We start from the raw sequence: 22,941 nt of genomic DNA, 5'->3' as shown, positions 1-22,941 counted from the left end.
ACAAACATACAGTGCATTTAAAGGGGATGTGCATTGCTATTCCTTGCATTATTTGGGCAACTTTACACAATTCCTGTGAGTCTATTGAACACATCTGTAAGGTTTTTTCAAAAAAATTCATTGTTTTATATTTCTAATCAAGTACGGTACTCAAAAGCATAATTTTTCTCCCTTTGGATTTCAGGCTGTGTTGGCCTGGCTCTGCCCATAAGCGCGAGTGACAGTCATTCACACAGCCTGTGACTGGCACAGAGAGAGATTGAGGGGGATACTAATTAATTTCGCCGCGGGGGGGCATAATCCCACGGGACAATGCATTGGTAACTTGTTTCAAATGACAATATATACCTCTGTGATTATTATTGTACGGATCGGAATACGGGCGTGCGCGTGGGAGCATGCGCAAAGATATTACAGTGATATATATGCTAGTGCTCCCGACTCGAGAGGGATAGAGAGGGGGAGAGAGACAGACGGAGACGACAGCGCGACGCGCGTCTGTATGTGTGCTCTGTCTCTCTCTCCCTCTCTCTCGCTCGTTCTCTGCCTCCCGTTTGAGGAAGTGTCGGGTTACACGATGCGCTACAACCATAGAGGGGGCGTTAGTTATGCAGATCAGTACTTCACGTCAGCAATACTGTCAAATCAGAACGGCTTAGTTGAGTGAGGGAAGATCTTGTGAACTCGAGACTAGACTGATGAGACTGGCTTGAAATAAGTCAAAATATCTAGGGTTCCCTCTCCTGATTGGATAATGTGGGAAGGGATACCAGAAAATGTACTCTACATGAGTGATGGCTGTCAGAGTGTAGAGCTACTTAACACTTATTTTAACAAAAGGAAATACCACTTATAGCACCTTTTTAAATACTTGCAACACAGTCCCTCATTTCACACACCCTCGTTACATCCTTAATTGATTGTTTGATTACGATCACAGCCCATCAAGCGACTGGTGCTGGAACTTTGTCCAGGCTGAAAACACTTGTACATTGGATGCTGTAAGTGACTTTCAGGTGCTTCTCCCTTTTTAGAATGAACAAGTAAATTAAATCCAAATGATTGGTCTCCTTTCAGACCGGTTGCAGTCCCGCCTCGGCCTTTGCGTCCTTCAGCAAGCGACCCCCGTCTCCCCTCTCGGAGGACCGTATGATGAGGGGCGCCGGGGGCCTGATGCAGAGCTTCACGGACACCCTCACCTCCAACATGCCCGCCTTCCCCCGCTCCGTCTCCCCCCCCTCCTACAGCCCTCCGGCCAGCCCGCTGGAGGGGGACGTGGTCATTCCCTGCGAGTTCTGCGGAGTGGCCCTGGAGGAGTCCGTCGTCTTCCACCATCAGGTACGCGCCGCATTCAGTCCAACGGTCCTGGTACAGGCTTTCCCATCCTTGTACTATTATTTGCAGTTGAATGTGTATTTAAACCAGTGCTTCTCAAACTTTTTCTGTCGGGCCCCCCTTTGGCGGACCAAAATATTTTGGGCCCCCCCCCCCCCTCGCCCCAACAAAATAGTCATGAAATGGGCCATGTTTAAATTTATTGAAATAACACCAATATCGTGACCTTTCAAATTGGCCCTATATTTTGTTTTCAGAGCTGTCATGGATGAAAAGCCAGCTTCACACAGATACTGTATGTGGTGCTGAATGGTATCAACACCTTAACTGCTGCATCATGAGATACTTGGTGGGCCATGAGATGAGATACTTGGTACTCAGCACCTGCACCACACTCTGAAACTAGCTCTCTAGGTGGTATCAGATGAGATTTCAAAGAGTTCTTCCAAGAGTTTGGATGGAGATGTGTCAGGAAGCTTTGTCTCAATGTTGTCTGTAAAGTTTTTTTTATCCAGAGTAACTTGGTGATCCTTTTCTGTGTTTTATTAAATAATGATTTTCAGATTTTGAGAAATGGTATTTTCATGGAGAATAGTGCAGCTGCAACAGATAGCGCTTTCGTGATACTTTTCTGGAATCCAATTTTTTTTTTTTATAAATAAATCTCAAGGCCCCCCCTGTCATGCACTTGAGAAACACTGAAACGATCATACCAGTCAAAGTTGATCCCGGCTCTGTGAGACTCGACTTGAAAGTAGTTTGAAAGGTGATTCACTATTTTGATAACGTCACTTTCAGGGAACAAAATAAGTACCCGCCCAGCGCCATTGGCTTGTAGATTTAATGTTTGGCGGCTAGATATTAAGGTCTGCCCGCCATCTGGCGGCTAACAAAATCCACTGCATGGGTCGGCTGTGCTCGGCGTCAATATGATGCAGGAGTGGTGAGTTGAAAGTGTGTGTGTGTGTGTCACGTGTCCGTTCTAATGTTTACAAACAATGAACCTTTTAAATGTAAATGAGATGCGCTCTGCTCACGAGGTCAAGTTTGTAACATGAGACGCACACGAGGTCTGTCTTCACCCGTTCTTTAGCCTACAAGAAAACCCTGCAATCGCGTTTTTGATTGTGCTCTGATATTTTACTATTTCGCATTTGATTTGACCAAATATGTGGAGGCATATTCCCTGCAACAGGTTCAAAGATAACTTCACATTTATTGGCAATTCGTTTCCTTATATCGCTTACTCCAGGGTTCCAACTTGTGTTGACAAAATGCAACCCTGCTCAGCTACGGAGAATCAGCGCTCTCTCTAGACTAGAAAGGTGCACTCAGTAGAGCACAGATGTCCGCCAGGGCGGCAGCCACACATAATAATAATAATAATAGATTGGATTTGTAATGCACTTTTTGTTCACTGGGATCCCAAAGTGCTACACTACATGGTTAAAACAGTTAAAAAAAATAGAAATAAAATAGTTATTAGTAAAACAAATAAAATAAAATACAGAATAAAAAGATAAAAATAGAACATAGTTAATTAAAAACATAGTATAAACAGACAATTTAAAAACAAAAGCGCAATAAAATTAAAATAAAAAGCTAACAGTCAAAGGCCTTTTTGAACAGGTAGGTTTTCAGGCCTGCCATCTATCTATCTATCTATCTATCTATCTATCTATCTATCTATCTATCTATCTATCTATCTATCTATCTATCTATCTATCTATCTATCTATCTATCTATCTATCTATCTATCTATCTATCTATCTATCTATCTACCTATCTATCTCTATCTCTATCTCTATCTCTATCTCTATCTCTATCTCTATCTCTATCTCTATCTCTATCTCTATCTCTATCTATCTATATCTCTATCTATCTATATCTCTATATCTCTATCTATCTATATCTCTATCTATATATCTCTATCTATCTATCTACCTCTACCTCTACCTCTCTACCTCTACCTCTCTCTCTCTCTCTCTCTCTCTCTCTCTCTCTCTCTCTCTCTCTCTCTCTCTCTCTCTCTCTCTCTCTCTCTCTTCCTCTACTACCTCTACCTCTACTCTCTCTCTCTCTCTCTCTCTCTCTCTCTCTCTCTCTCTCTCTCTCTCTCTCTCTCTCTCTCTCTCTGTTCAATGATTTAAAGTGGCCAAACATTACAATATAAATACTAATTGGATTTTTGGTTGGTAAAAAATCTGCCCGGCTGGTAGTTTTTAAAATCTACCAGCCAAATGGCTGGTAAGTCAAAAAGTTAAGTTTGTTCCCTGGTCACTTTAGTCTCTGCTGCTTTTTCTTTTCTCAAAGTCCAAATTCAAATCCCCACCTCTATCTCGGTTTCACTTTCTGGGAGCCCTTGTTATCAACTCTAGGTTCTCCAAATTGATGCACAGATGGTGTAATAAAGTAATTGGATTAGATTCAATTTCTTTGTCATCATTAAAGCGTCTTTGCGCATTTGGAAAAGCGCTATATAAATCCGATGTATTATCATCATACAGCACAAGTACAGTACAACATAAACAAGTTTGGCACCCGACCAGATTGCAAATGTAACCGTAAAGTGCAATAGTAATATACAATGTACAGGTGACTGTACTGGGTATAACATTTATAAATTGGTACTACTGAGAGTGTAGTGCTATCAGATGTATGTACAGAGTTGTATTAATATGTACAGTGATACAGGTATAAAGACACTGGTAGTAGTCATACTGGCCAGCAGTGTAACTTGTAAGAGTATGTGTATCTATATACTGTACAGATATAGTATCTACAGATATGTAAAAAGAATTGTATGCAGGTATGTACAGAGAGATCTGGATATATATATATATATATGATAGAATAAATGTATATATACGGTAATAATAATAATTATACAGTAACGTTAGTTAAAATATACAACTTAGTGGTTTTCACAAGGATGAATTACCTATGCATAACCTAGTTAAGATAAGATATTCCTTTATTGATCCCCTTGGGGATATAGTTGGCCGGTTTCCGTCAGCAAGAATATCTTCTTACCAAGCCACTTTATTAGCGAGTTGGGTTGTTCCAGGAGCCACGAGGAGATGGCTTGACGCTAAGCAGGTAAAACCAAAGATTTATTTATCACAGTGTGTTATTGGTGTAACATTAGCAGCCAAACCGTCCCTAACCGGCTGAAACATTTCTCAGCACTTTTTGGTTCGGGCTCAGCCGCCTGGACCCTGCGAAGACCTCTACAGTAAAACCACTTGCTTAGTTTAGGAAACATCTGGGCATAGCTTGCCAACCGCAAGATGCAGTCTGTTGCCAAACCATATTCGCCATGTTGTCTCTTATACAGAGATATTTATTTTTCATCTAGGCCTGAAGCGACCAGTGTTTCTCTCATCTCTTACTTAGCCATGTCTTCACCTCTGTGGTCTGTAAACGGCAACCTTTCAGCTGCTGCGTTCATACTGCAAGCCTTAGTGCTGCGTTCACACTGCAAGCCTTAGTGCTATGTTCACACTGCAAGCCTTAGTGCTGTGTTCACACTGCAAGCCTTAGTGCTGCGTTCACACTGTGGGGTCATCCCTATGTTCCCCGTTTGATTGATTGATTGATTGAACATTTTATTAATTTTTATTAATTATTAATGTCCGCCTTGTTTCGAACTGGTCAATCTTAGGCCCTCTTTCGAAGTTGGTTAAGGTTAGAGTTTGGAATCAGGGCTGGTGGTCTGACTATCTATCGCTACCGGGGAACATAGGACCCGGGGAACATAGGACCCAGGGAACATAGACATGCTCCCCACACTGCAAGCCTTAGTGCTGCGTTCACACTGCAAGCCTTAGTGCTGCGTAGGGTTGCACTTGCACAGTATACCGGTATTAGTATAGTACCGTGGTACTAGAGTGTTTGAAATGATACTATACTGCATTTGGAAAAAAACTATTTTTTTATTTATTCATTTATGCATGCGAATGCCTTCCTTTTTTTATCTTTTTTTTAATTTATTATTACTTACATGAAAACAAGACAACACAATAACCACAATAACAATACACAGAACTTCACAGGGAGATAACAGAAACAATAATAATACAGAAATAACAAATAAAAAATAAAAATAAAACAGAGTACAACATTTTAAATTTAAAGGGGTACTATCTCATAAATGGCCTTTCCCAGTATTCAGCACCGTTTCCCGGCCGTGTGGCCCTATATTAATAAAACGTATGTCTCTAATTCTCAAAAAGGCGTATTCCAATTCACCTCACAACATTCACCCTCACCGAACTGAGTCATCTCAAAATGTGCATATCAGTGATGTCAGAGATTTCCCAGCTGCATAACAATGTGGCAGTTGCCACCGGGCCACACAGTGGTTGGAGCCCAGCCTCAAAACGGCCTAAGGTCCTGAGGTAGAAAAACGCTGCTTTAGAGTACCCGAATAGAAATACAAAACAATGAACCTTCTTGAAAAACAAAAACCTACAGAGGTGTTCCATAGACACACAGGAACCGTGTAAAAGTGCCCAAATAGTGAAGAAATAGCAAAATAGCTCCCCCCCCCCAATAAAATCCCCCCAGTTAAAGTCAAGAGGACGACACAAAAGACAAGACAGACAAGACATTTCCTCCCCCCCCTCCCACGAGACCGCCGGACTCCCCCGGACAAGCACCCCAACCCCGCTCAGCCGCACACGGCGGTTCTAACCTTTTCAGCTGCTGCGACCCACAGTTCAATCCCAGCCTGCCCCACCCCAATCACCCGCGCCGTGGATATCTCAAGATAAATCACATCCAACAGTGTTAGGGACCAGTTAATCACTGTGAGCTTCTCAGGCTCCTTCCATCTCAATGCTATTAGCTTCTTCGCTGCTGTGACGCCCGCTAGGATAACCCTTTTTTGTTGTACGGACGCGGGTAGTGTTGTTATATCGTTCAGGAGTAGCGTAACAGCTGTGAATGGGATTGTTAAGCCACATAGATCTGAAAGTTTGTCCGTTATTGACCTCCAGAAGCGGGCTACTGGTGGGCAATCCCAATACATATGCATATAAGTGCCAGTGGCCCTTTGAGAGCACAAAGTGCACCGAGAGTCGGTTACCAGTCCCATAGCAAATAGCTTCCTAGGTGTAAGATAGGTCCTATGAATATAATTTTTTTTTGTTTTTTGTTTTTTGATCCACTTTTTCTCCCATTTTCTATATTTTCTCCCATCCCAATTTCGTATCATCCAATTCAACCCTCCCCTGTCACGAACGCTGTTTCTTGCCTCCCACAAGCCGGCTGCAATGTGGACTAAGTCATACATAGCACAAGTCCCCTCCGCCTATTGCTTAATAACAGCGGAGCAGTGCTGCCGTTGCTTCCGCGTTTTCCCTGATTGGCTGCGACACGCCCCGCGGCAGGCGCGGCAACCGCGGAGTGGAGCGGCAGAGCTTGCGGCATTATGTAACCGCCCTAATCCGCCATGATTTTCATTCGGCTCTCAGCTCACCTGGCAGCGCAGCGGTCCTGCGGTCCGTTGTTGTCAAGTTCGAATCCCATCAAAAAAAATTTTTAACGTGATTTTTTTTTTTTACATGTATTCTTTCGCCGGTTAAGGTTAGGCATGGTTAAGGTTAAGGTTAGGCATTGTTTCGGAGTTGGTTAAGGTTAGAACGGTTAAGTTTAGGCGCTGTTAAGGAGCTGGTTAAGGTTAGAGTTTGTCTTAGAGAATGGCAATATTCTTTCTATGGTTAAGGTTAAGGTTAGGCATGGTTAAGGTTAAGGTTAAGGTTAGGCATTGTTTCGGAGTTGGTTAAGGTTAGAACGGTTAAGTTTAGGCGCTGTTAAGGAGCTGGTTAAGGTTAGAGTTTGTCTTAGAGAATGGCAATATTCTTTCTATGGTTAAGGTTAAGGTTAGGCATGGTTAAGGTTAAGGTTAGGCATTGTTTCGGAGTTGGTTAAGGTTAGAACGGTTAAGTTTAGGCGCTGTTAAGGAGCTGGTTAAGGTTAGCGTTTGTCTTAGAGAATGGCAATAGACAGCCTATTTCCGCACTGCCGCTCTCCCGCGTTGCCGCGGTCACATGGTCAAATTGTCACATTCTTGCACTGCTCCGCTGTTAAAAAGCAACACGCGTCCCCTCCGGTACTTGAGGTAACAGCAGTCACATCTTTTCACCTGCGCAGCTCGATCTCTCAGTGGCGAGGAGTAACGCGTGGGAGGCTCACGCTGCCCCCGACACTTCCTGATTCTACTGCGCAGGCGCACCAACCGACCTGTAGGAGTCGCTGTCCACAACGCCCGATCCCCACCCATCAGTTTCCCACCCCCTAATACGGCCAATGTGTATTAGTATGAACGACCAGCTAAACTGAAAGCAATGTCTCTGCATTCGTGGCGAGCGCCTTGCCCACTACGCCACGTAGCCGCCCATCCTATGAATATAATAAAAATTAATTTGCTGGTGATTGGGGTTGCGGGAGGACAATGCCACATTTGTCCAAACCTCATCCCAGTCAAACTCGGGGTCCAACTCCGGGATATCCCCACGCCAGATTGTATCCAATGATACATTTTTATACGTGGATTGAATTAAGAGTGTATAAAAGTCTGAGACAAACCCTCTGGAGGTTATCCTGTCCACTATGAGCCTGAGGAAGGGGTGTGGGTGCAAAGCTTGAGCCCACAGCACGCCATGCGCCCTCAGCGCTGACCTTAGTTGAAGGTAAAGAAAGAAGGACTCGCCGGGAAGATCATAAAATTCTTTTAAGTCCTGAAACGCTCGAAGGCCGTTCTTATCATAAATATCCCCCAGAGTATGAACTCCCCTCCTTTGCCATTGAGGAATACTAACCGGTTTGTGCCCAACAAGTAGTTGCTGGTTATTAAAAATTGGAGAGTCCAGGTGCCATGGGCATTTAACCGCACACGACTTCTGTACATTACGCCATGTTTGGATCGCGTGAGTTATGATCGGTCCATATCTTAGTCGGCATTTTGAAATAGGGATAGTGGAGTATACTACATCCTGTAATCTTAGCGGTGAGACCGCCGCCGCTTCTAAGGAGCGCCAAGATACAGCATCTACAGGGTCTAGCCAGCACATCAGAGGTCTCAGTGAAAAGGACCAGAAATAAAGCTTAAAATCAGGGATTGCGAGGCCCCCATCTTGTTTCCTACGTTGAGTGGTAGCTCTTTTGATTCTCGGGCGTTTGTTATTCCAGATAAACTTAGATATAATCGATTGTACCTTGCGCCAGTGGTCTATTGGAGGGGGCAGGGGGAGCATTGAGCTAACAAAATGTATCCTAGGCAGGACGTTCATTTTGATTATGGAAGCCCGGGCTTGTAAGGAGTTAGGAAGGGACGACCATCTATCTAGATCCTGGTGTATTTTATCATAAGTAGGGATGCACGATATTGCTTTTTTGACACCGATACCGATAACTTTATGCTCCTCAAGCCGATATCGATAACCGATATTTATTGTATTATAAACTTTTTTTTAATGTATATATTATCAAATTTTTTTTTTCAACATTAAACAAAACATATCACAATACAATAATAATACATAAAAAGACTTCCCAGGACAATAACTTAACACCAACTTAAATGTGACCTAACCAGACAACAGAAACAAAAGCCAAGACAACAGTTTTGACTGATAAAGTGACCATATTTATTTTTCCAAATGAAAATTCACAATCCGTCAACAGCTTGTGGTGCATCCAACCTAAGACGCTCGAAGCTTTTTGTTCTTCTTTTTTCAAAGCGGAGCCTTGAAAAAGAGGCTTTGAGTGGACACATCACCACCTCACATCACCACCACAACAACGGGTCACCTGCGGCATCACCACCGCCACGGTGTTGGGGGCCCGCGACGACGGCGCGAGCACGCTTGTACCTATTGACGAGTCGTTTGCTAAATTAAAGAAGTTTGACAGAAATGACCCAAGGGCTCAAGCCGCTAGCTTTTAAGCAGTCCTTGGTGGTGCAAATTAACCTGGCTACTACGGAGCAATAAGTGACTGCGTATTCAACCAAGGGTTGCATCACAGCCACGAAAGGGGCTAGCTTTGCTTAGCTCCTCGCGTCGTCGTGGGCTTCTAAGTTAACACAATAACACACCGTCGTGGCGGTGGTGATGCCGCAGATGACCCGTCGGGCTGGATGTATTGCAAGTTGTTGCCCTTTTCCCTCCTTGTGGAACTTCTGCATTGCATTTATTACAAATAGCAAGCAAACTTTTTCCTCTGAAAATCCGAGTACCGACGTGGCCATCTTTGTTGTTAAAACGTCCGTGCTGCTTCCAGAAACTTGCGTGGCTACGTCACAGCCAAGAAAGGGAGCGCTGGATTTGTGTAAAAAGCCCTGTTCCTAAAACACACGCTGTCAGTCGTACCACAGTACTGACACAACGGGAGGAGCCTACAGTCAAAACAAACGCACTTCATTCCAATTCACCCACACCGCATTTTTTTTTACCAAAAAATATATTATATTATCGGAGCTATTAATAACGTTATCGGGATGACGTCATAATTGCTGATATCGGCCCGATAATTATCGTGCATCCCTAATCATAAGTACCCGTGAAGTTGTATTTAGTAGTTTGACTTAGTGTGGGGAATATCTTTATGCCTAAGTATTTAAAATGTTCCACTATGGGGATATCAGCTGGTTGTCGCACCGCCTTGGCCAGCTCATTAAGAGGTAGGCAGGCTGATTTGTTCCAGTTAATCTTAAAGCCTGACAATTTACCAAAGTCGTCGATTATTTCCAGTAATTTTGTGGCCGACTGGGAGGGGTCATTCATAAAAATCAGTAGGTCATCTGCATAGAGAGCAATTTTGTGTGGTGTATTATTGATCATTATGGGGACGATGTCCTCTGATTGCCTAATAAATTGGGCCAATGGTTCGAGGGAAAGCGCGAATAGTCCTGGGTAGGGATGCCCCCCGGACCCCGGTTTTAAACGGGAACCGGTACTATATTAGAAAATACCGGAGTATTTATAAGCTCCGACGTCCTCGGTACTGCTATCGATACTCTAGAGAAATTATTATTATTATTATTATTATTATTATTATTATTATTTAAAAGTTGCAAACGATCTATCCTCTCTCTGTCTCTGCACGAGAAGCGAGCCACAGCGAGTCATTATTACACACACTCCTCGCGAGTCGCTCGCTAGTAGTGCTACATACGGGTACTCCTTAATGAAAGTTCTCCGTGCTGAAGCGCGCTGCACACAGACACAGACAGCTCTGAGTCTGCATGCACCGTGACTCGTGATGGCGGATAGAGCGAAGCGTTCTAAAGAAAGTATGGATATACAACGCACGTTGCCACAAGTGCAACAAAACATTTGCCAGTAAGGGTGGCAATACGAGCAATTTATCAAAACATCTGTTGGCAAAACATGATATTAGTGTGCAGAAATGCGCGTATTCGACTGCCTTGCGCGCAGTGTTCCATCTGCATCCACGTCCACTGCCGCCGGTAAGCCAAGATACGGAGTTTCCTAGGCTAATAACGAATTATTACAAATAGGCTAATAAACAAAATAATTGTTTAGCTACAAATACTACAATCTAAACTTTTTATAGATCGTCAAGCTGAGGCGTCAGCCACCAATGTGTCCCAGGCCAGTGAGCCCAGGGCCACCACACATCCTTCCCTCTACCTCCCTCCACCACCCAAAGTCCTTTCACCCTAGCAGCTAGAGGAAGGATGACAGAGGATAGGGTGAACGAGTGTCACAGTTCTGTTAGCCTTTTGCATTTGTTGTTTATTATAAAAAGTCTATAATTCAGAGTCAGACACATTTAAAACATTGTTGCTGCTGTTGCTGAAGAAATTATATTCATTTATTATATTTATTTATAAAGTTATATAAAAGAACATTGCTGCTGCTGTTGCTGAAGAAATTATATTTATTTATAATACTTATTTATAAAGTTGTATTTATAAATAATAAAGCAATGTTGATTCTGTTCTTAATTAATTGTCTTTTTTTCTTGCAAAAAAAGAACCAAAAAGAACCGATAAGAGTATCGATAAAGTACCGAACCGTTAAGCAGTATCGATAAGAGTAGTAGTATCGATAAAATCCTAACGATACCCATCCCTAGTCCTGGGCTCAGAGGACAACCCTGTCTAGAAGATCTGGAGACTGGAAAAAGTGTGTTTTTCAGTTTTTTTTTGCCTGTCAGTATCATCGCAGACGGCGAGGCATACAGGACTTTAATCATATGAATAAAACTCTTTCCAAGTCCCATAACCTCAAGTACCTTCCACAGGTATGACCATTCTAGTCTGTCAAATGCCTTCATGGCATCCAAGGACAGAACTGTGGCAGGAGCTGTATTGTCTTTACTGTTATCGATTACATGTAACAGCCTCCAGGGCTCTACAGTGCGACCATATTGCTCGCATATGCCCCTAAAAATATGTGTGTGCGAACCTCAAAAGTCAATTACGCGCACGGTGTGCGAACTGCTGATGACAGCCTAAGTCGTACTTTTTATTTCTCCGCTGAGAATCGTTAAAAAACTAGTCCCACATTGCACTCAAGCCAACGGTCCAATCACAGTAGAGTGAAGTGACTGGTTTCATGGGAAATAAAGCAAATGGCCAATCGGAAGCTCTCATTTTGCTTGTTTACTTCCTGAAACTCCGCCATTGCGATCAGGGCTCTCGTTTTCCGAGACACTAACTTATTATAGTCTCTCTCTTACCAATAGCAATAGATTTTAGAACACCTAGATTTATCGATAGCAATAGTAATATAACGTTAATGCAACAAAACGAATGCCTTGCTTTGTTAATCATAACGTTGATGCAGTAGCGTATGTCGGTGTGTTGGCTGTAACGGACGTGACAATAACATAACGTGTACACATTAAAATTGCGATAATCTATTCTAACATTTTCAAATCGATGCAGTTGAATTTCCCCCTTAGGATCGATGCATTGTTACACCCCTACACCAAAGTCACTGGCCCACTGTGTATCTGTGTGTATAATAACTTGGCTAGCGTTATCAACAGCAGAGATGCAGCGCCGGATGGCCGGAGTGCAAGCCGTGTGATGTAATTGGCAGACTCGACTGTCAATCAATGGTCTACCTGACACGCAAACTCATAAAAAAATTTCTGAACTGGAGGTGTACAGTATTTCAATAGGCAGCCCTGAAAGGATTATTTTTCTAGAAGAGCAACACAGCCAAAACATAAGCATTGTATGCATAAAAGGGGCAAAAGCTAAAGTTAAGTGACTGAACCTTTTGTAGCAGTAGTTTGATTTGATCGTTTATTTGATAGGGACAGCACATGTTAATGAACATCAAGTACAAAATACAAAATGTAAACATGCAGGGTTGTAGCAAGAGCTAATTTACACACATGCACGCACAGTACAAATATAAATTTATTTTTGAAAAAAAATAAAAAACTGTTACTTGAAATATTTTCACTGTGCTCCTAAATATTTTTGGGTGCTCCTAAATTTCTTTGTGTGCTCCTACATTTTTTTCATTTAGGAGCACATGTGCTCCTTGGGAAAAAGGTTAGCGTAGAGCCCTGGCCTCCTAAGATTATCTGCAGCCAGGCACCCCGGGATAAAACCAGTTTGATCACAGTGTACCAGTACCGTCATAAACTTCTGCAGGCGGCGGGCCAGTACCATGGCAAACACTTTAAGATCGGCCCCGAGAAGACTCAAGGGCCTATAGCTACCACAGTCATTGGGATCTTTATCCTTCTTGAGAAGTAAAGAAATCAATGCCATGTTGACATCTCTTGAGAACTCCCCTTGTTCGATAGCGCAATTGATCATATCGAGCATCAATGGACCCAATTGGTCCCAGAAAGCTAAATATACCTTGGGTGGAATCCCAGCCTGGTGCCTTACCCCTTTGCATTTCAGCAATCGTCTCCCTAAGTTCCATAAGAGTGATCGGTTTCCCCAGTTCCTTAGCCTCTTCCTCAGAAATGTGGGGTATCTCAAGCCCGCCAATGAACGATTCAAATTTAGAATTATCGAAATTAACCTCGGAGCTATATAACTGTGAGTAAAACTCTTTAAAAGTGTTGTTGATCTTTTTTGAATCAGTAGTGACTGTTCCCTGTCGCGTCTTGATCGAAGGAATATCCGAGAAATGATCATTCGAGCGTATTTTCATTGCCAGTAGATGGCTAGGCCTGGAACCGTGAAAGTAGTAATTTTGCCTTGTCCTATGTATCAAGAACTCAGACTGTTGTTTAAATATGGAGTTTCTTTCTTTCTTGACTATCTTGCGTTGTGTGTTTAGTCGTTCACTATAGTTAGCTTGCAAAGATGTGTACAGGTCCGCGTATAATGTTTCCAGTCCTTCTAGTTTTTTTGACCGGGATTTACGCAAATTGGAGGCGAAAAGTGTGACATGACCCCTGATAAATCCCTTCAATGCGTTCCACAGGACCCTAGGGTCTTCGACTGTGCCGACGTTGATCTGCAAGAATTCAACTAGTTTACTCCTGAACTCAGTACAGAAATCATCGCTTTTTAATAAGGTTGAGTTAAAACGCCATCTGGGAGCTCTCGTGGAGAGCTTGCCAAAGGTTGCTATAAGGGAAATCCCCTTGTGGTCCGAGAGAGCTAGGGGAACCAATGAGACGTCGAAACTATCAAAAATATTAGGGGACGCGAACGCATAGTCTATTCGAGAGAAGGTTTTGTGTCTGGCTGACAGGTGAGAGTAATCCTTGAGGGTGGGATTGGATATGCGCCAGAGGTCTGCGAGCCCCGTATCCTGGGCCCACATCCTGAGGGCCTTAGAGGACTGTTTTTGGTCACGTGTTTCAGAGGACCCGGACCTATCCATCTCCGCATCCCAGCACGCATTAAAATCGCCACCCACAATGAGAGCGTATCCATTAAGTTCCAACATATTCCTTGTGATTGTTTTATAGAACGCTGAATCAAATGTGTTAGGGGCATACAATGCGATTATTGCTATCTTCCTATGAGAAAACTCAACTTTTGCTATAGTAATCCTTCCCTCCGTGTCCGACCACACATCCAGGACTTTGATTTCAAGGTTACGTCTTGTAACTATAACGACTCCTTTTGTCTTATTGTCGGCTGAGGATGAGGAGATAACATGATATTGTCGATTTGCTAGCCTTGATACATCACTCACCAATAAGTGCGCCTCACTAAGAAGAGCAATGTCAATACTTCTTCTCTTCAATAACCAAAGGACACTGGTACGCTTGTGTGGGGTGTTAAGACCTCCTGCGTTCCAAATTAAAATATTCAATTTAGCCATGGTCGAATTTGTCTAAATGCGTAGAGAACATACCTACCAGTGCAGCCAGGCTGAGGACAGAGGCGCTGATCCAGGCGGGCCCAGGCGGTCAATCCCAAGAGTTCAGAGGAGGAACAATTACACACATATAGGACAACAGTACAGAAAACACAGAAAAATACCACCCCAGTTACAACCCCCCCTACTTCTCTATACACTAACCCACCCATCCTAATATTAACGTTCCTATACCCACTCTCCAATCCCCTCCCTATGCTCCATCCACTAAGGACGGTCATCTTTCTATCGTTTCCCACTGGAATCATGGATCCAATAAGACGCTCTTCACTCCGACCCCCTCTCTAGATAACACCCTGATTAAACCCCCCACTAGTCCAAGAAACAAAAATAAAAATAAAAATAAAGTTATTGGTCAAGGTGCAAGCATTTCACTGTCCCTCTGGTCAGGCACATAGGCTGGAATGACAAAATCCTATATAAGAATAGGAGTAAACACCTTCATTAACTCGGAGGTAGTAATAAGCTATACCTGACACAACCTGTTATTATATATTATATATATATAACCGACATTCAATGACCGGAGCCTAAGGCTCAAATCCGGCCAAACCCAGTCCAAACAACAACAAAAAAACCTAGAAACACAACAAAACAGATCAACCGAAGGTATTACTAGTGAAAACAAACGTGAGCATTGGCCCTAATATGAGCCAACTATAAGGGAAAAATGAGCTATTATTATATAATAACTCAACGCCATCCCTGTAACCAACTACTTCTGAATCTGCGTATCAACGTCGCAATGCTTCAGCACAAATAGATTAAAAAAAATTAAAAAATTAAAGCATACCAGAAGACAGTTAAGGCAGGACCCGATCACAGTTAAATTGTGCAAACAGATGTCATTTAAACAGCAACAATAAAATAAAATAAAATAAAATTATATGTAAGCCTCCGGTTACCACAGTACGTTGCTCCTGTATGATCAGCTTTTAGCGTCCCACTACGGACACTCAAATACAAATGGATATAAAAAATTAAAGCATACAAGAAGTTAGTTAAGGCAGGACCCGATCACAGTTAAATTGTGCAAAACGATGTCACTTAAACAGCAACAACAACCAAAATATGTAAACATTAACGGATCTCGAATGTCCCGGTACGGGCGATAGACATAGCATGCTAGTTAGCCCGAGGCTAGCGCGTCCGCTAGTGATGAATCCAGCTAGCACGCTAGCATCTGTTATGTACATTGTCCAGCTAGCTCGCTAGCATTCATAGAGGCGACACACATGTACGACCACGAGGTCAGCATTAGCAAGTAACAGAAGTCATTGAGATGCCCCGCTAGTTTGGATGGGCAAGGACCAGTTAGCCTGTTTGGGCATGACATTATACATTTGTGATTAGTCCGCCATATCGATGTATTTAGGCCCACATCGCCACGTCACTCACCCGACACAGTTATCAAGCTACGGTCTCGGCTATCCCCTCGAGATATTCCTCCGCTTTAGCCATCGACCAAAAAGATCGACGTTCATCGCCCTTGCACAGCACAGATAATCTTGCGGGGAAGAATAGCGTAGGCCTCAGGCCCAATTTCCATAGCCTGGCCATGACCACTTTGTACCCGCCTCTCTGTGCTTGAACCTCCGGTGTAAAGTCTTCGAAAATGGCCACTTTGTGATTGCCGAGACTGAGTTCACCTCTCCTGGCACGGGCCGACCGCATGATGAGCTCCCTCTGTTGTAGCCTGTTTAGCTTAATAATGATGGGCCTCGGCTCCTTGTTCCCTCCAGGACTGGTCTTGCCCGCTCTGTAAGCCGACTCGCACATGGGTGGGCTGGGGAGGACATCCTCCCCCAGTATCTTTTGCAACAACTCCGGCATGGTCTCCGAGGGACGACCTCCCTCACTGCCCTCCGGGACACCAACGATCCTGATGTTGTAACGCCTCTCCCGGGACTGCATTTCAACAATTACCGTCTGGAGTTTGGCAACGTCAGCCTGCCTAGCCAGACACGCCATCCTCTCGCCCTGTTGTGAGGCCTCTGTCGTTAGCGAAGCTAGTTCGTTAGCATTAGCCGTGGAGCCAGCGTGTAGCGACTCCATCTTCTCTCTCAACGGGTCGACCGCCAACCTAATTTCCTCCGTCACTGCCCGATGAAGGGTATCAAAAAATTCCGCCTGTGCTTTTCTTTGCGCTTCAGCGAAGCGTACTTCAAAGTCTGCATGGAGTTTGGTCATGACCGAGAGAACAGCTTCACTTATTTCACTGATTCCGGGCGAAGGCGAGGATGGATTCTGTGACAGTCTGCCGGCTGGCGTACTCATGGCCCGGGTCTCCATTAACACCGCAAAAAGTTGAAAAAAGTCGACGAAAGTAGTTGACACTCGACGACCCAACAAGAAAACCAATAACAAATAAAAATAAAATAAAGACTAATGGGGTGAAAAGTGTATTTTAGCACGTTAGTAGGGAGCTCTCGTGAAACACGTCCTACTCCATGAATGCCTGGCTCCGCCCCCGCGAATGCCTTCCTATTGGAGCACAGCACTGCTGTCAGTGGTGACATTGCGCTAGTTTACCGGAAGCAACCTTCTGGAATGAAGAACAAACTAGTCACAAGAGCTAGCATAGCTCGTCCAACGAATGTTGGCATCAATGGCATGACTACAGTACTGATAGGAGCTACTGTAGCATGTAACGTTAGTTATCACAACCATCGGCAATCGCAGTGAGGATCTTTATTGATTAACGTTAGCTAGCTTTAACTAGAATTATAGTTCACTAGCTATATAAGCTAACGTTAGCCGAGTTTATTCTATGCAAAATGTGCTAGCTAGCTAACGTTAATCAATAAAGATCCTCACTGCAATTGCAGATGGTTGTGATAACTAACGTTACGTGCTACAGTAGCTCCTATCAGTACTGTAGTCATGCCATTGATGCCAACATTCGTTGGACAAGCTATGCTAGCTCTCGTGACTACAGTTCCTTATACAAGCATTAGAAAATTTCCACAATGCTATTAGCAAGAATAGAAAATAAATTGAAAAGCCTAATCATAAGCTATACATAGCCTAAACTGTCGTGCTGAAAGCTAGTAAACACAGCATTGCTGTATCCCCTGTTGCTTACCCACAACAGAAATTAATTGATGCACACGTGCATCTCATTTCTATGGCTTAGTCACAAACGTGATTTATACAGAGACATTTGACAATTGCCCATTAATGGCTCATACATACTGTATAAAGACAACGGAAATCTATTTTATTTTTGTTAAACAGCCTACAATATGACATAACCTAGTTCTAGATTATGATAGGCTATAATCAGTCTCACTCATCAAAATGTTTTCTAGGTTATGGTATCTCAAACTAATTATGCCCTCTGCTATGACAAATGTATAATAATACAACCATACTTTTTCTACCCCTTGAATTTTTTTAGGAGTAACTCCCCCCACTCAGAAGCAACCTAACCTCCGCTTTTTTTAGCAGCATATTAAGTACACAAATTAGTCCAAAGATGATACAAGGATCAACAGGGCAGTCGCAGAGTTCATCTGTATGGACCAAGTTCCAATATATATACAGTTGAGAAAGCTGGGTTCAGAAACCTTGTACAGAAACTGTTTTGAGTGCAAAAAAAGTTCTCCAGCATTTTGAATTCCATTGCTTTTAATTTAATTTATTTATTCTTGTCATTGTTCATTGTTGTTTTAAAATAAAGAACAATAATGACATCTGAGAGTGTTTCCCTGATTTTGAGGAAAAGTATCAAAGTATCGAAATTCATATTGGTATAGTATCGAAACAAAAATGTTGGTATCGTGACAACCCTAGTGCTGCGTTCACACTGCAAGCCTTAGTGCTCAATTCTGATTAATTTCTCCAATCTGATTGATTTTGTTTGGCTGTTCACGTAATTTTTTTAATGTGGTCAATATCAGATTCCAGTGTGAACTGGTCACGTTCCTGTACTGATGAACAATGCGCAAATGAACAATAACAAAGATGGACATAAACATGGAGGACATCAAAGTCACAGTTTATGGTTTAATTTATGAGTTGATGTGTGGAGGCCAGCTAATTTGTGAGCAGATGATAATGGGGGCGAGGAGCAGGGGAAAGGGAGACATTTCTTCTTTCGATATGTAATGCTTTCAAACACAGACCGGTTATGATACGTCACCTCAAGTTTTGTTTGTACAGAAATATCACCCCAAATACTTACAATTATACAACGGCATGCAAATTTCTCAATTCTGATTGGCTGAAACAGTCATTTTACACGTATGTATTCTTCACAATTCCACGCTCCTGGTCCCAGGACCCGCCCACAACCGAATTACAATCACTCCGCCGAAAAAACAAGATGGCGGACAATAATCTTTAACAAATCGATATGTTGATAGCGTCATAACGACTAAATATAAACAGATTCTGTCACGGCGAATGTCTTAGTTCTTTAAACAATGTTGGATGATGTAATTGATGGGTCATGAGTCATTGTAGAACAAAATAAAAATCATTTAGAGACACTCGCAGTGCTTTCCTCGAGAAGGGACGGCGGAGCTATAGGCTAACGTTAGTGTAGTCAGGGCTGTACAGTGCGATATAATGTTGCGGTTGTAATTTCATTAGACAGACCAGCGCGGACCTTTAATAACATGTAATTTAATTGACACGAGCAATGAGCTAACGGTAGCTGCTAACCAAGGTATCCATTAGGATTATGCTAAGCTACTAGCGATAGCTGCTAACCCTGGTAAACGGTCAAACCGGACTCCACAAGACTAGTTCCATTCGTGAGGAAATGGGGTGGGTTATATTGACAACGCTTGACAACAGCAGTTTAAACATAACTTCATATTTATTAGTTATTCGTTTCTGTATATCATTCAATTTCCATCTCCGTGTGTCTCCATCTCCATCTCTTCCTGTTTACATTCGTGTGTGACGTTATCACCTACGGCAGCTTAGACGATCAAAACGCGAACCTAGAACAAACCCTGAGGGGGGGGGGGGGCTGGCTCTCTTGTTCATTCTCGCCCCCTCTCTCTCGCTCTCTCTCTACATTCAATGATTTAAAGTAGCCAAACGTTACAGACAGTATAAATACTAACTGGATAGTTGATGATATAAACATTTAATTTCATTATCTGAAATATTCTAAAATCATTAAGTCTGCTATAAGCCATTATACCTTTTGTGTGTGATTATTATTTTCTCACAGTAGGGCGTGTATATATATATATATATATCATTAAGTCTGCTATAAGCCATTATACCTTTTGTGTGTGATTATTATTTTCTCACAGTAGGGCGTGTATATATATATATATATATATGTGTGTGTGTGTTTGGCTAAAGTGGATAGAAAACACAGTACTGTGTAAAAGTCTTAGGCACCCAAGAGTTTTTATATAAATTGTCTTAGATGTAAATAATGTTTTTTATTAGTGTCAGTAGACTACTCTTAGTACATTTTCATTAAATTATTTTTTAAATCATCTTCATGGTTTAATAATGCAAACATATGTTGCAGGGACTTATTATAATCATCATATTGGCGTGACTGTATGCATCAAAGGGTTAAATCAAGCATTTTTAAGTGATTTAGAGGAAATGTAAAAATATCACGATATATATCGTGTATCGCGATATAGCCAAAATATATCGCGATATCATTTTTGGCCATATCGCCCAGCCCTAAGCCGTACTGTATTGTACCCATTCTGCATCTGGTAATCAATCAATCATTCCAATAACAACCACTAACTTCATAATTAAAAACTAAAGAAAAGTTGGATGTGTTAGTTGGTTGGATGTCTTAGTTGAAAGGCAGTTGGATGTGTTAGTTGGTTGGATGTCTTAGTTGAAAGGCAGTTGGATGTGTTAGTTGGTTGGATGTCTTAGTTGAAAGACAGTTGGATGTGTTAGTTGGTTGGATGTCTTAGTTGAAAGACAGTTGGATGTGTTAGTTGGTTGGATGTCCTACTGAGAACAGTTAGATGCACTTCCGAGCTGCTTCCACATGGAGGCAACTTCTCTTTTTTTCTTTTTTGGGAACTACTTTTTCTGGCGGATGGTTTTTTCAATAAATCTTCAATTAATGTGTGTTTATTACATGGCGTTTTCACATTCGCCGAAATGCTTGCTTGTGATTGGTCAATAGCCCCCCGACAGCGGTCATTATCAGACAATAATGACCGCTGTGGGACAATAATGACCGCTGTGTGCAGCTGTTCGCAATCAAGCCCACTGACTTTCAGTGCAATTAGACACTGCCGGTGTTCTGCTGCCGGCGATGACAGGGGGCGGAGCCAGAACGCAGCCAGAACCAGTGTTGCGAGTCGATGTAAAATGAATTAGGTATATTGTTAGTAAGTTAGCCATGTAATAAGCGGGATAATGTATAGCTATACTCGATCATTGTCGCAAAATAATTGACCTTCACTGACGTTTAAAACACCTCGCCGAGGCGGCTCGGTATTTTAAACTCTGTCGGTCAATTATTTTGCGACAATGACCTCGTAGCTATACATTATCCCTTACTTATTGTATAGCAATAAGGTTGGATGAATGTGGCAGTTGTATAAAAGCATTACACCACTTGCAGTCGTGGTTTGTGAAAAATAAACCATGCCTAGGGGGGTCTAACGACCACACCACTCCTGCGCGTGATGTAATGCTTAAATAACGCCTCACTGTCCCTCCACTGACCAACTCCATCGCAGCTGTCGTCCATGTTTGTATTCACAGAGTGACTCCCGCCAGCACAGAATTGTGATGAACGTTAATCTAGAGTGACATAAAAGTTGCATGAATTCTGATATTTCTGTTCAGACTGAGTTCGCATTGCAAAAGATCTGACCTGTATCTGATCATATGAACGTGAAAAGATCAGATTCAATGTGATTTGTGCTGTTCACACTGTCATGAATCTTTTTTATCTGAGTCACGTAATGCAATTGGAGGGGGGCTTCTCCAAGACATTTACAACAACAAGCGCTGCATGGGTAAATTGGGTATGGCTAAGACAGGGGTCGGCAACCTGCGGCTCTGAGGCCGCATGCGGCTCTTTATCCAATCAGCTGCGGCTCCCTGGCCCAACTTTTTTTAAACTTTTTTGTATTAATTTTTTTCCCTCTTATTTTGGAGATCGATGTCATACTGTGACACTGAAATTAACAAATATTTCATCAACAAAAATATACAGTACGTCACACTCCGCGCCTCTCCCTGCCGTCTGCAAGTGGCTAATCTTGAGTTTCCGACCCCCCAGTAAGCTAACCATGGATAAATCCAAAAAAAGGAAAATCTGAGGAAAATAGAGGGTTTAATTCAGCGTGGACAGATTAATTTTCTTTCACGACTAACCAGGGTTTCCGTTAGAATTTTTTTTTGCAGGTCCGAGTGTCCGGTAGATTTCAATCTACCAGACAAATGGCATAAATTCCGGTCAGAGTTTATTGAGCTTAAAAACAATTGATAGGCCTATATAAAGAATGACATCCTCAAGGCATTTATAATATTTTAACTTAAAGGCCAACTTGCATGTTATGTTGTATTTTTGTTCAATAAACAATGTGGACTAGGCCAACGGTGACTTTCATGAAGAAGGAATTTTTTTTTATTGAAATTGACCCAGTTTTAGCATTTTTATCAAACATTTTGTCTGCCCAACACAATCACCACGCACGTGGATATTTTAATCAATGGTTCATAACGTGCGCGTGTAATCGAAATGATGTCGTCACAACAGGTGCAGGGCACCAGGGGGCTCACCAGGGGGCTCTGAGAGTCACACACAGCTAGTGGCAGGCACTGCAGGCAGAGAGCCTTGCTACTACTAGCCGAATGAAAATGTATCTGTTTCACCTAACAACACTATTGCTCCGTGATCATAGCCATCCATCTCTAAAGCTAACCACTATTTGTAAAAGCCACAACCACGTTACCATATTTGTAATAATGTAAATCATTGTGTCGTTGTACATATTGTGTATACACCGTTAGAAGCTAACATAGCTTAGCTCGGTAGCTATTGTGCTAACAACATATCCCGACGTCCGGCTCGCTGGGCGGCATGAACGCCCGACCCAAAATGGTTCTCTCCTCTCTGTACACCCCCGTCCCCACGGGTACCCTGCCAGGGAACCCATGGACGCGACAACGGCGGCAGCCGTAGGGTGCTCGAGCCCGTAAAGGCTAGTGGTACACGATAGCTATGAGCTAACTAACGCTACAGGCTCAAACACCCTACGGCCGCTGTTGTCGCGTCCACAAGCTCCCCGGCAGGACACCC

At 42.7% G+C, this 22,941-nt stretch overlaps 1 protein-coding gene across 3 annotated transcripts in view; it reads left to right on the top strand.

The window, feature by feature from the left end:
- Positions 1–22,941, top strand: part of trafd1 (TRAF-type zinc finger domain containing 1) — a 61,471-nt gene that overhangs the window by 13,860 nt on the left and 24,670 nt on the right. For all 3 annotated transcript variants that reach the window (XM_084323396.1, XM_084323398.1, XM_084323397.1), the window contains exon 8: positions 1,078–1,338. In XM_084323396.1, the coding sequence (XP_084179522.1) occupies positions 1,078–1,338 (261 nt within the window). The remainder of the gene's footprint in view (positions 1–1,077; positions 1,339–22,941) is intronic.

This window comes from Notolepis coatsorum (genome assembly GCF_963971535.1).
Source record: "Notolepis coatsorum genome assembly, chromosome: 10".
Classification (NCBI taxonomy): Eukaryota; Metazoa; Chordata; class Actinopteri; order Aulopiformes; family Paralepididae; genus Notolepis; species Notolepis coatsorum.
This window is presented reverse-complemented; position numbering and strand designations above follow the sequence as displayed.